Raw genomic sequence first — 16,065 nt, 5'->3', positions numbered from 1 at the left:
GATTGAATACGGATAAACCTCTTTGATTTTAAATTCAGTGGAGAACCAAAGTCAAACTCCAAGTGCACACATCACAGATGATGGGAATTACTGTAAATTGTTTACTTTTGTGCGCTATTCAAATTTTTATGCGATTTGATGATTTAAAGAGGGGGAGTCGTCACCTGCGCATGCGTCAGATGGTCATAGCGTGTCATTGTTTACAAACAAGCATCTACCCATGAGCCCTTGCGTTTTCAGCGTGTGTTGTCGCTTGGAACTCAATTCAGGAAAGTCTATTTTACTTTATGACATTCTACTAAAATTTGTACTTCAATAACACTTTGCCATTTTCACTGACTCGCATGATTCACCAAATTAAAGCATTTTACAGTAACTTTCTGCTGGACCACAAGACATTGGCGGTTTGAGAGAGAACATTTTTTAATTTGTGGAACAACCCATTCCATATCAAAAAAAGTAGGGGTGACTTGATTTCAAAAGTTTATCTCAAAATGGCCATCATTGAAACATACCAGGAAAAGAAAAAAAATTAAAATCACTAGTTACCATGGAAATAAATTTAGCTCCCTGTTTTGTTCAAGAAATTTTTTCAGTCTTTGCACGTTTGTGCTGGCTTCCAACATGTAGGCCAATGAAATCTTCAGAAATGTTTGGTCAAAACCTGTAATACAGATTTGTGTCCAAAATGAACATTTAACAAACCACAGTCCCCTCCACACCTGGTTAGGAAACGCTCCGAATTCTATTGTCACAATGCGTGTTTCGCATTCGTAAAATTAGCCTACCGGTAATCCCCACACTGTCTACATTAACATAAAATTAGCATATAGTATGACATCATTTTCACTCAGAATACCTCGCAATTCATTTCTGCGCAGGCGTACACAACTTTATTTTCACGTTTCACTGCTGTGAAAATTTCAACTTTCTGACTTCTGAGCATTTTATTTTAACAAAATGCGGGGAAAACACGACGATTTCGTCGACAGTGATATTGAATGGGATGACATAATGAAAGAAGGACCCCGGTATTTAGATGCAGGTTATATGCATCGTCGTCACCACCGTCGTCGTGTATGGCTTCAAACAAGACTGAATTTTTAACTGGAAAAAAAACGAATGAAAAAATAAGAGAACAGCAATGGAAATAATATTTGCCATTTTTTAGGATATCTAACCTCCAAACTGTACTAACTATATGATAGTATAAACTGAAATGTGCATATACGAAGGTCGATACAATCGGATACTGAGCATAATGGCGACAATAGTAGGTATCGAAAATAAATGACTGAAATGAACACCTTCCCGGCACTAAAAATATTGTTCGAAAATTAAAGTATCAAATCACAAATTGATAACGACTGTGATTGTTTTGGGGGTGGTAACGCGATTCACCAGGGTTGAAACTTTCGTGGTATTATTGCCGTAACGCATACAGTAATATTAAATGAATAAACATGGCAGCTACAGTTTGAAAATCAAAATCTTTTTTTTCGTTATCTATAATGAATATGGACTTTAAAACTACATGTGCCTTTTTCCGAAACCGATATGATCACACAGAGGTTTGTAACTTTAAATAAAATTTACTGAATTTGCTCAAAAACATGCAAGATTTGTCGACGTACACTGAACGGATGTGCTTTGAACGAGCTCTGAAATAATGCTATGACATCACCGCTCTCTCCCCACAAGCGAAACACGCACTGTACCTGGGACTCGGGCGATTCACACCTTAGAACAATAGTGTTTCCTAACCGGGTGTTGAGGGACTATGAACATACATTTTCAGAAAATTACAGAAATAAATTGTCATCAAAATTTGTCAAGAAAAATTATGTTAGTGTACTGGTTAAAACTGTATTGTGAAGTACTGGACATGGTATTTTGTAATTACTGTAGATAAAGAAAATCTTTAGTTAATATAATATGAGTATTAGAGGCATAGAAACCAGGCGTACTTGAATATGCTTAATCACCAGCCAGAGAGTTGAGTGAAAATTATCAGTATATTCATCATTATACTTTTATAAACATTGTTGATATTAGGAATTAAATACTCAAATAATATGAATTATGGATAAAGTCATATATATAGAAAATTAGCTTTAGAGTCGCCCTTATATATCATGTGACACTACGCTGATTATCGTGAGTGTGGTATGCGTATGACAGGTAATAAAAATAATTAGATTTGCAGCAATTATCTAATACTGGTTAGAGAGTGACTTTACTCTGATATGAACAAGTCTTGTCAACCGTGTCCCGCTATTCCATGGTGAATATAGCAGACATGACAAATGACCAGAACGCAGAAACAACTCCCCGAACAAGGATCTGTCTTGAAAGCAGTTAGTCGTGCAATATCTGCTGGCTGGCTCGCTCTCGTAGTTGTGATAAATGATGGAATTCTAATCACGACCCTCTTCCAATCATAGCTCCTCGGGGCATGTTGGGACAACAGAGAAATGCTTTTAAACTTACTCTGTGACTAAAATACTGGCGAAGAACTGATAAGAGTGTTACCATGGTAACCATTATTGCAGGAGTACAGGATGAGTTTGAAGGGGGGGGGGGTCTGTGTTTTCTTCATCTGAGTATATGAGTTGGAATACTTGCATATATACATTGTATATATATATATATATATATATATATATATATATATATATATATGGGCATCTTTAATCGTCAACCACAACTTTTATGGATAAAATAAAAGATGAGCAGTAATATTATTCAGATTCTGGTCCTTGTGGGATGAAGCAAAATATTACATTAAATTGTGACTTTACTGGAGTTGCACTGTATTAACTCCCTTTTCCTCCCCTTCTTATTTGACAAATAACACTAGAAGGAATAAAAAATAGGAAAACACTTTCCTGAGCTTAAGCATTGACTATCCTATTCCATAGACCTAACCTGGCTTGGAACATCTTTTTTTACATGACACTGTATAAGGCACTGGAGTTGCAATCAGAATTTTGCCACGGGATAATATGTAGATTATCATTGCCTTAATAAGATAATATTTCCCTATGGAGTTTGAGCTCTCTTTCTGTAATTCCCCCGTTGCAGCAATGTTTGTACTGTTACTCAGATGGTATTTAGGAGTACAATTTGCGAAATGACTTCAGAATGAATGATTATGAGGCGTCATATTTCTCTTCCCATTGGAGAATAATACTCATTGAATCTGAATATAATGTATTATGATTTACTTATTTCATCCTTTTTTTTATTTTTAATATGAATCCATTTTTAGCTTCTTTTTTGTTTTCTTTTCTTTTCAGATGCTGAAATCTCGCGACTCCGAGCGGAAAATCAAGCCCTGGCAGACGAGTTGGCACAGTGTCAGGTATGCATACAAGATTATCACATCAGTTGTAATCTTCTTATTGAAAAGGTGAAATCAGAGACGCAAATATAATGACAACACTGAAAACACAGTAATTATTCCGTCGGTTTGGGAATTCAAAATACCCATCATGCCACGTGGTATGAATATAATCCTTCATGCTTTTTCAAAACAACTTTATCGTTTTCTGCGACAAAAAATTGTTGTTAAATTTGTCATTTATCCCAGAATATTTTTGAAATAATGTGAGTGAAATTGAAATTTTTGCTATCTGCTTTTGTCAGGATTTGATAATTTGAGGAGTATCAGTAGTAAATTTTGCTACAGTCACGGTGTTTGGCTCTCAAAAAATAGTGGTGTACTGTACTTTTGGATTTTGTACAAAGCTGTTAATCCTTGAGATTGCAACTCAATTATTCAAACATCATTTTCTCACATTCCTGGCCACTGGAGGTTTGCATGGGTATGGGATCATATTGTTTCCACATCCATACATGTAACCATTGTGTGATTGTGTTGGATTAGCAGTTGTTGGATAATATCGTTTTCACATCCATAGCCATTGGGTGATTATATGGGATCACCAGTGTGGGATAATATCGTTTTCACATCCATAGCCATTGGGTGATTATATGGGATCGCCAGTGTGGGATAATATCGTTTTCACATCCATAGCCATTGGGTGATTATATGGGATCACCAGTGTGGGATAATATCGTTTTCACATCCATAGCCATTGGGTGATTATATGGGATCACCAGTGTGGGATAATATCGTTTTCACATCCATAGCCATTGGGTGATTATATGGGATCGCCAGTGTGGGATAATATCGTTTTCACATCCATAGCCATTGGGTGATTATATGGGATCGCCAGAGTGGGATAATATCGTTTTCACATCCATAGCCGTTGGGTGATTATATGGGATCACCAGTGTGGGATAATATCGTTTTCATATCCATAGCCATTGGGTGATTATATGCATGTATGTAAATGTGTCGAAATGGGCGTAGTGCGAGTGGTTAGTGCTAGTAGCACTAATCCGAAAAAGTACTAGATCTAGTGCTAAAATGGCACTAGATCTAGTGCTAAAATGGCACTAGATCTAGTGCTAAAATGTGCACAGTGCGAGTGGCATTGTTATCGCATTGTCAATGACCATGTATGTAAATGTGTCGAAATGGGCGTAGTGCGAGTGGTTAGTGCTAGTAGCACTAATCCGAAAAAGTACTAGATCTAGTGCTAAAATGTGCACAGTGCGAGTGGCATTGTTATCGCATTGTCAACGACGTCGAATAATAGGAGGGGCATCAACAACCACTTTCATATTCAAACTACAAACAGTATAAAACATCGGCAATATACGCGAGATATCCATAATAATACTTTCTTTATATGCCGTCGTAAATTAGCCATCCGAAAATCTCCCTGGGGATTTCACGGCTGGTGGGCACTTATTTTGGGCTCAGAATTTCAAAAAATAATCATCAAATATTTTTTGGGGACTTCCATTTTCATCATTGAAGTATCTAACTACGCAGACTTTCAACACCGTCAGTTGGGCCACCTAAGACGAAAGAAACTATTGCAGAGTTAACAATAATAATTAATAATTCTTGTTGAATTAAAAAGTAGACCGCCTGCAATTTCATTACAATATCGCCCAGTGTCATTTTTCAAATACATTTGTTTTTATTTTATTGGTAACGAAAGTATATTCTCAACGAAGTTTCAAATAAAAACGAACACAACTGCATTGCGTAGTAGCAAATGATTATGGTTGCGCAATCCGGTCATGCTGCGTCTCACAATTGTTGAATATTATTCAGTAGTGATTATAATAATGCACAAAAAATAAATTCGTTGAATTGTTATGAAATTCAAATAAAATTCACTTAGTTTCATCGTAAGCAAATGATTCCGATCGCATATAAACGTTCAATGCTGTATGGGTATCCGCCATGTTTCTTTTGCATGAGTTGAGCTAATAGGTCAAATCGCTAATTAACCAATCAAAATGCTGAAGGATGCCCATGTGTTCAAATCACCATAGCTCATTTAAATAGGTTGAACGCAACGCGGAAGAGATTTGCCGATGTTGTAGTACGATATTTTGGCTTGGATTTTGATGGGAAAATGGCATGATTTTTTTTTTCAAGTCAAAAAATAGTTGTTTTCAAAAGATGAACTGAGCATCAGAAGAATAATTTAATATTGTTTACAGTGATAGCAGCTCTTTGTCCAAATGAAGCTTACCCATTCACACTTGTAACAATAAACACGCTCTTGAATAAAAATTTAAGTCACCGTCCGTGTTGAGGGACGGTGCTTAAATAGACTATTTTAGGCGTCCGGAAAGATTGAAATGTCTAAAAAATTACGCCAAAATATTTAAAAACTGCCGAAAAATCGCCGCTATACAAAACTACGGTCATCACGTATGCGCACTGGGTTTGTTTAGCTGTGAAGGGTTAAAATACGCATTTCACAACCGGAAATTCAACAGACTAACTTGTAACTTCACAGATTTTGCATGTTTTAATTATTAGCAACTGTAACAAGAACAAAATTTCGAGAGTCTAGAACAAATAATAGGACTCCTAAAAAATACTATTGCTGAGAAAGTGTCTAGACATATATTATATGGTCATGTTAAAAAATCGGCGAGGTTATATCATATTCCGCTAACTGGTTACTTGTGTAAAGATGAGCTTGACAGTGTCCTTGTCAGGATTAACTTGGGTTGAAACAAAGGGGAATAAGTCAGTTAAGAGGCTTAAATGGCCACTTGAGAGGGGTTGTCGCTGCTTCCGTTAGTACCTCCTTGCATAGACATTCTAAGGTCTATGCTCCTTGGTACAATGTAACAACAGGATTGTGTGAATCCACTTTTATCATTGGTTGATTATGTCCGCAAAGGTCAATGTCATGACAACCAGACAACGGTTCATTTTCTGTCTGGTTCCCAGCGGTACTGAGCGACATGCCCATTCACAGGTCGCCGTACACACAAAATCCACCGAGTTTTACAGGGACCCGGGACTTAGACTAGGAGTATACAATTTTTTTATTTAGTTCATATATGGCATCATAATTTCATTGAAGATCTATTTTCATTAAATGTGGCGCCGACTAGAAATAAAACGGCACGTCAGCGATTTAAAAAAAATCAACGCTGAATTCCCCCATTTACATACAAGTTACAAGTTTATATCCACCGAAGCTGAAAACACAAACTTCCACACAATACGATTTCATACAGTGTATCTATTCACAATTTGTAAAAATTGCGAAGTTTGACCTGCAGTTTCACTGTCCGTGGAGCTAGTTTCCCGGCCGATCGCGTTGTTTCAAAGGTCTCTTTTAGTAACCGTGATTACGACAAACGTGGACAATGACATTCATGTACATTCTCAATTTTCCCACTGCAGCACATTTCCAATGAATGAAAGATACAACAATTTACATAAATATTAATTCATTTTCGGACAATTACGGGATGTATTGACGTCGTTGACAATGTGATATCAATGCCACTCGCACTATGTACATATTAGCACTAGATCTAGTGCCATTTTAGCACTAGATCTAGTGCCATTTTAGCGCTAGATCTAGTGCCATTTTAGCGCTAGATCTAGTGCCATTTTAGCACTAGATCTAGTACTATTTCGGATTAGTGCTACTAGCACTAACCACTCGCACTACGCCCATTTCGACACATTTACATACCTCTTATATGGGATCACCAGTGTGGGATAATATCGTTTTCACATCCATAGCTATTGGGTAATTGAGTGGGATCACCAGTGTGGAATAATATCGTTTCCACATCCATAGCCATTGGGTGATTATATGGGATCACCGGTTGTGGGATAATATCGTTTTCACATCCATAGCCATTGGGTAATTGAGTAGGATCACCAGTGTGGGATAATATCGTTTCCACATCCATAGCCGTTGGGTGATTATATGGGATCACCAGTGTGGGATAATATCGTTTTCATATCCATAGCCATTGGGTGATTATATGGGATCACCGGTTGTGGAATAATATCGTTTTCACATCCATAGCCATTGGGTAATTGAGTAGGATCACCAGTGTGAGATAATATCGTTTCCACATCCATAGCCATTGGGTGATTATATGGGATCACCAGTGTGGGATAATATCGTTTTCACATCCATAGCCATTGGGTGATTATATGGGATCGCCGGTTGTGGGATAATATCGTTTTCACATCCATAGCCATTGAGTAATTGAGTAGGATCACCAGTGTGGGATAATATCGTTTCCACATCCATAGCCGTTGGGTGATTATATGGGATCACCAGTGTGGCATAATATCGTTTTCATATCCATAGCCATTGGGTGATTATATGGGATCACCGGTTGTGGGATAATATCGTTTTCACATCCATAGCCATTGGGTGATTATATGGGATCACCAGTGTGGGATAATATCGTTTTCATATCCATAGCCATTGGGTGATTATATGGGATCACCAGTGTGGGATAATATCGTTTTCACATCCATAGCTATTGGGTAATTGAGTGGGATCACCAGTGTGGAATAATATCGTTTCCACATCCATAGCCATTGGGTGATTATATGGGATCACCGGTTGTGGGATAATATCGTTTTCACATCCATAGCCATTGGGTAATTGAGTAGGATCACCAGTGTGAGATAATATTGTTTCCACATCCATAGCCATTGGGTGATTATATGGGATCACCAGTGTGGGATAATATCGTTTTCACATCCATAGCCATTGGGTGATTATATGGGATCACCGGTTGTGGGATAATATCGTTTCCACTTCCATAGCCATTGGGTAATTGAGTGGAATCACCAGTGTGGGATAATATCGTTTTCACATCCATAGCCATTGGGTGATTATATGGGATCACCGGTTGTGGGATAATATCGTTTCCACTTCCATAGCCATTGGGTAATCGAGTGGGATCACCAGTGTGGGATAATATTGTTTTCCCATCCTGGCCACTGGGTGTTATGCCGACTCGAAGGTGTTAAAAATGGCTTTAATAAAGAAAAAGTTTAATGAAAACCTGTAGACATTGGAAAATTGTATCCATTTGTCCATAAAAATATAATCAAAAATAAATTACGAAATATTGCATCTATAAATTGGTGGGAGAAAAGAGTAACTCCTTGGTAGCAAGAGTGAAGCGAAAAATGCAAGTTTTATTCACAGTATGTTTTAAAAGGCCTGTGGCTAATAATCAGTCAAAGAAGACGGTAGATTAAACAATAACAATTGTTAATACAAACAATCAGAATCCATGCTTTGTTATCTTGACACCTCTGTTATTACATAGATTAGATGCATTGTGTACCATATCCCTTGGGAAATGAGTAATTCCATGCATGTCTGCAACCGATTATGTAAAAATATATGAGAAAAGCCACAGTTAATATTAGATATATGCTTAAATGCTTGATGTGTATAATAATAATTCACTGGGAAAGTCACATGTCTAGCTGAAGCAACCAATGGCAAAACTTGGGCATATCATATGCAAATGTATGCAAATAAATTTATTTGTATGTAAATTTATTTAGGAATTCTGAACTAGGTATGAATGAATTATTACAATTTTAAAAATAAAATATGTCACTTACTACTCATAAATAATGTGAGGAATTACATGTTGACAGTTACTCGTACCTCAGTGTCAGTAAGTATTCAGTTTTACTGGCCCAAAGGGGTAATTATTGACTATTAGTAAATATTAAGGCACAGCTGAGGTCAATCATTACTCCAATGGTCATTAAAACAGACTATTGACCTATACTGAGGTAACTTTATATTTTATAAGAATTAACCTCCCAGTCATATAAACAGACCATACAGGCTGATAGGGACACTACCCAGTCATGTAAACAGACCATACAGGCTGATTGGGACACTACCCAGTCATGTAAACTGATCATACAGGCTGATTGGGACACTACCCAGTCATGTAAACAGACCATACAGGCTGATTGGGACACTACCCAGTCATGTAAACTGATCATACAGACTGATTGGGACACTACCCAGTCATGTAAACTGACCATACAGGCTGATTGGGACACTACCCAGTCATGCAAACAGACCATACAGGCTGATTGGAACACTACCCAGTCATGTAAACTGATCATACAGGCTGATTGGGACACTACCCAGTCATGTAAACTGACCATACAGACTGATTGGAACACTACCCAGTCATGTAAACTGATCATACAGACTGATTGGGACACTACCCAGTCATGTAAACTGATCATACAGACTGATTGGGACACTACCCAGTCATATAAACAGACCATACAGGCTGATTGGGACACTACCCAGTCATGTAAACTGACCATACAGACTGATTGGGACACTACCCAGTCATGTAAACTGACCATACAGGCTGATTGGGACACTACCCAGTCATGTAAACTGATCATACAGGCTGATTGGGACACTACCTAGTCATGTAAACTGATCATACAGACTGATTGGGACACTACCCAGTCATGTAAACTGATCATACAGACTGATTGGGACACTACCCAGTCATGTAAACTGATCATACAGGCTGATTGGGACACTGCCCAGTCATGTAAACTGACCATACAGACTGATTGGGACACTACCCAGTCATGTAAACTGACCATACAGGCTGATTGGGACACTACCCAGTCATGTAAACTGACCATACAGGCTGATTGAGACACTACCCAGTCATGTAAACTGACCATACAGACTGATTGGGACACTACCCAGTCATGTAAACTGACCATACAGACTGATTGGGACACTACCCAGTCATGTAAACTGACCATACAGACTGATTGGGACACTACCCAGTCATGTAAACTGACCATACAGACTGATTGGGACACTACCCAGTCATGTAAACTGACCATACAGACTGATTGGAACACTACCCAGTCATGTAAACTGATCATACAGACTGATTGGGACACTACCCAGTCATGTAAACTGACCATACAGGCTGATTGGGACACTACCCAGTCATGTAAACTGATCATACAGGCTGATTGGGACACTACCCAGTCATGTAAACTGATCATACAGACTGATTGGGACACTACCCAGTCATGTAAACTGATCATACAGACTGATTGGGACACTACCCAGTCATGTAAACTGACCATACAGGCTGATTGGGACACTACCCAGTCATGTAAACTGATCATACAGGCTGATTGGGACACTACCCAGTCATGTAAACTGACCATACAGGCTGATTGAGACACTACCCAGTCATGTAAACTGACCATACAGACTGATTGGAACACTACCCAGTCATGTAAACTGATCATACAGACTGATTGGGACACTACGCAGTCATGTAAACTGACCATACAGGCTGATTGGGACACTACCCAGTCATGTAAACTGATCATACAGACTGATTGGGACACTACCCAGTCATGTAAACTGACCATACAGGCTGATTGGAACACTACCCAGTCATGTAAACTGATCATACAGGCTGATTGGGACACTACCCAGTCATGTAAACAGACCATACAGGCTGATTGGGACACTACCCAGTCATGTAAACTGATCATACAGACTGATTGGGACACTACCCAGTCATGTAAACTGACCATACAGGCTGATTGGGACACTACCCAGTCATGCAAACAGACCATACAGGCTGATTGGAACACTACCCAGTCATGTAAACTGATCATACAGGCTGATTGGGACACTACCCAGTCATGTAAACTGACCATACAGACTGATTGGAACACTACCCAGTCATGTAAACTGATCATACAGACTGATTGGGACACTACCCAGTCATGTAAACTGATCATACAGACTGATTGGGACACTACCCAGTCATATAAACAGACCATACAGGCTGATTGGGACACTACCCAGTCATGTAAACTGACCATACAGACTGATTGGGACACTACCCAGTCATGTAAACTGACCATACAGGCTGATTGGGACACTACCCAGTCATGTAAACTGATCATACAGGCTGATTGGGACACTACCTAGTCATGTAAACTGATCATACAGACTGATTGGGACACTACCCAGTCATGTAAACTGATCATACAGACTGATTGGGACACTACCCAGTCATGTAAACTGATCATACAGGCTGATTGGGACACTGCCCAGTCATGTAAACTGACCATACAGACTGATTGGGACATTACCCAGTCATGTAAACTGACCATACAGGCTGATTGGGACACTACCCAGTCATGTAAACTGACCATACAGGCTGATTGAGACACTACCCAGTCATGTAAACTGACCATACAGACTGATTGGGACACTACCCAGTCATGTAAACTGACCATACAGACTGATTGGGACACTACCCAGTCATGTAAACTGACCATACAGACTGATTGGGACACTACCCAGTCATGTAAACTGACCATACAGACTGATTGGGACACTACCCAGTCATGTAAACTGACCATACAGACTGATTGGAACACTACCCAGTCATGTAAACTGATCATACAGACTGATTGGGACACTACCCAGTCATGTAAACTGACCATACAGGCTGATTGGGACACTACCCAGTCATGTAAACTGATCATACAGGCTGATTGGGACACTACCCAGTCATGTAAACTGATCATACAGACTGATTGGGACACTACCCAGTCATGTAAACTGATCATACAGACTGATTGGGACACTACCCAGTCATGTAAACTGACCATACAGGCTGATTGGGACACTACCCAGTCATGTAAACTGATCATACAGGCTGATTGGGACACTACCCAGTCATGTAAACTGACCATACAGGCTGATTGAGACACTACCCAGTCATGTAAACTGACCATACAGACTGATTGGAACACTACCCAGTCATGTAAACTGATCATACAGACTGATTGGGACACTACGCAGTCATGTAAACTGACCATACAGGCTGATTGGGGCACTACCCAGTCATGTAAACTGACCATACAGGCTGATTGAGACACTACCCAGTCATGTAAACTGACCATACAGACTGATTGGAACACTACCCAGTCATGTAAACTGACCATACAGGCTGATTGGGGCACTACCCAGTCATGTAAACTGACCATACAGGCTGATTGGGACACTACCCAGTCATGTAAACTGACCATACAGACTGATTGGGACACTACCCAGTCATGTAAACTGACCATACAGGCTGATTGAGACACTACCCAGTCATGTAAACTGATCATACAGACTGATTGGAACACTACCCAGTCATGTAAACTGATCATACAGGCTGATTGGGACACTACCCAGTCATGTAAACTGACCATACAGGCTGATTGGGACACTACCCAGTCATGTAAACTGACCATACAGACTGATTGAGACACTACCCAGTCATGAAAACTGACCATACAGGCTGATTGAGACACTACCCAGTCATGTAAACTGATCATACAGGCTGATTGGGACACTACCCAGTCATGTAAACTGACCATACAGACTGATTGGGACACTACCCAGTCATGTAAACTGACCATACAGACTGATTGAGACACTACCCAGTCATGAAAACTGACCATACAGGCTGATTGAGACACTACCCAGTCATGTAAACTGACCATACAGGCTGATTGGGACACTACCCAGTCATGTAAACTGACCATACAGACTGATTGGGACACTACCCAGTCATGTAAACTGACCATACAGACTGATTGGGACACTACCCAGTCATGTAAACTGACCATACAGGCTGATTGGGACACTACCCAGTCATGTAAACTGATCATACAGACTGATTGGGACACTACCCAGTCATGTAAACTGACCATACAGACTGATTGGGACACTACCCAGTCATGTAAACTGATCATACAGACTGATTGGGACACTACCCAGTCATGTAAACTGACCATACAGGCTGATTGGGACACTACCCAGTCATGTAAACTGATCATACAGACTGATTGGGACACTACCCAGTCATGTAAACTGACCATACAGACTGATTGGGACACTACCCAGTCATGTAAACTGACCATACAGGCTGATTGGGACACTACCCAGTCATGTAAACTGATCATACAGGCTGATTGGGACACTACCCAGTCATGTAAACTGATCATACAGACTGATTGGGACACTACCCAGTCATGTAAACTGACCATACAGACTGATTGGGACACTACCCAGTCATGTAAACTGATCATACAGACTGATTGGGACACTACCCAGTCATGTAAACTGATCATACAGACTGATTGGGACACTACCCAGTCATGTAAACTGACCATACAGGCTGATTGGAACACTACCCAGTCATGTAAACTGACCATACAGACTGATTGGGACACTACCCAGTCATGTAAACTGATCATACAGACTGATTGGGACACTACCCAGTCATGTAAACTGATCATACAGACTGATTGGGACACTACCCAGTCATGTAAACTGACCATACAGGCTGATTGGAACACTACCCAGTCATGTAAACTGACCATACAGACTGATTGGGACACTACCCAGTCATGTAAACTGACCATACTGACTGATACGTACACTGTTACTATTGGCGGGATTAAAAATTTAGATGGTAGTAAATATTCATAGTTCTTGTTAATTGTACAGCCAGATATTACTGAAAATGTCTCTTCCGTGTATTATTCGTACCACTCTGAAGAGACACAATTGCTCAAAATGTCTGATTATATCGAATAATTACTCTGTTCATACCTGCTACCGTTTTCTATAAGATTACAAAATGGTCACTGTGAAATGCACATTTGTAATGAAAAGGGAACTCAGTCTCACCGTAATAATCCAAATATACAGCAGTATCCCTAGATACTACTTGTTTGTAAGCTTGAGAGCACTTTACTTTCTTACTGATTCTATCTTCCTCGTTTTGCTTAATTGTGCCTTAAAGTGCTTCATCAAATTCACTTTGAAATTATAACGACAATGACGATGAGAATCTTTAAAACAATGCGGTCCCACAACTCTTGTTTAATATGTCTGCTTGCTGTTTTTAATTAAACCTTTGCGTATTCAATTGGACACGATGGTCATTCAAATCATCTCCATGATTGTTTTTTTATCTCAACACTCAAACGATCGGCCCTATTTGATGAGTTCTGTAAATCATTTAATTTTCGTTGATATCGATTTTCATTATATGATGTAAATAATCTGTAACCTTTTGAGTGCCAGCTTTCAACACCATCTACAAAATACTTCCATTTATAGTCTGCTCTTTTCCTTATGAAACGTTGACGAAAATTTCAAATTTTTTGTTCAGGAATTATAAGCAATGTGATATTTTGTCTGTTTGGCCTAAAATTTGAAGTGAGTTCAGAAAAAAAATTAAGAAAATGTGAACAAGTTGACTCCAATTTCAGTGGGAAAACGGTTTGCCCCTCAAGGGGTCAAGTGTGTTTGTGAAGACTATATTTCATGAGATTCACTGCAAATCCCTAACTAAATCCCCCCAATTAAATATTCACTGCTACAAAATTCTCAAAATTTATGAACATTCTCACGTGACATTAAAGCTGTTTACAGAACCGTATGTCGCCAATAAACAACGGTCTTTTTTGATTAACATGTCAATACAGGTTTAACCTTTTCAACAGCAGACTTTCTCACCCAAATTTTTCTGCACTTTTTTCTAATATTCTTCAATTTTTCTGGAAATGAACCCTAATTTTGAAGCCAACAGACAAAATTTGAGTCAATTTTTAGTTTTTACTCAAAAAATTGGCTATTTTTCTCCCAATCTTCTGAAGGAAAGTGCAGACTATAAACAGGACTATTTTGATAAAAAATTTACCATTACATTCCTGTACATTCTGCCTAGTTTTTGAGAAAAGAACAAGATTTAAGTTGTCATGTGTGCTCTCATGGAGAACATCTTAAATTTAAAGCTCATTCTGAAGAAATCTCTCATGGTTTGATGTTATTGCTTGTTTGCAAAAAAATCCTATGATTTGAACCTAGAGGTAATTCTGACAAAAATCCTTTATGATTTGACTTCAGAACTAATTCTCAATTAATCCCTCATTTTCAGGAAATCCAGTTTATGATTTGGTCTCAGAACTCATTCTCAAGAAATCCTTTATGATTTGATCTCAGAACTCATTCTCAAGAAATCCTTTATGATTTGATTTCAGAACTCATTCTCTAGAAGTCCTTTATGATTTGGTCTCAGAACTCATTCTCTAGAAGTCCTTTATGATTTGGTCTCAGAACTCATTCTCTAGAAGTCCTTTATGATTTGATCTCAGAACTCATTCTCAAGAAATCCTTTATGATTTGATCTCAGAACTCATTCTCTAGAAGTCCTTTATGATTTGGTCTCAGAACTCATTCTCTAGAAGTCCTTTATGATTTGATCTCAGAACTCATTCTCAAGAAATCCTTTATGATTTGATTTCAGAACTCATTCTCAAGAAATCCTTTATGATTTGATTTCAGAACTCATTCTTAAGAAATCCTTTATGATTTGGTTTCAGAACTCATTCTCAAGAAATCCGTTATGATTTGATCTCAGAACTCATTCTTAAGAAATCCTTTATGATTTGATCTCAGAACTCATTCTTAAGTAATCCTTTATGATTTGATTTCAGAACTCATTCTTAAGAAATCCATTATGATTTGGTTTCAGAACTCATTCTCAAGAAATCCTTTATGATTCTGGTGCTCATTCTCA

General features: G+C 38.7%; 1 protein-coding gene across 1 annotated transcript in view; it reads left to right on the top strand.

The window, feature by feature from the left end:
- LOC100377658 (centlein-like) overlaps window positions 1-16,065 on the top strand; it is a 73,383-nt gene that overhangs the window by 9,488 nt on the left and 47,830 nt on the right. The window contains exon 2 of the mRNA XM_085507097.1: window positions 3,300-3,364. Coding sequence (XP_085363223.1) covers window positions 3,300-3,364 — 65 coding nt within the window. The remainder of the gene's footprint in view (window positions 1-3,299; window positions 3,365-16,065) is intronic.

Source organism: Saccoglossus kowalevskii, chromosome 13, assembly GCF_978046115.1.
Source record: "Saccoglossus kowalevskii chromosome 13, keSacKowa6.1, whole genome shotgun sequence".
In the NCBI taxonomy this organism is placed as follows: Eukaryota; Metazoa; Hemichordata; class Enteropneusta; family Harrimaniidae; genus Saccoglossus; species Saccoglossus kowalevskii.
The sequence above is the reverse complement of the archived record's forward strand: the minus strand, read 5'-3'. Positions and strand labels throughout refer to the sequence as shown.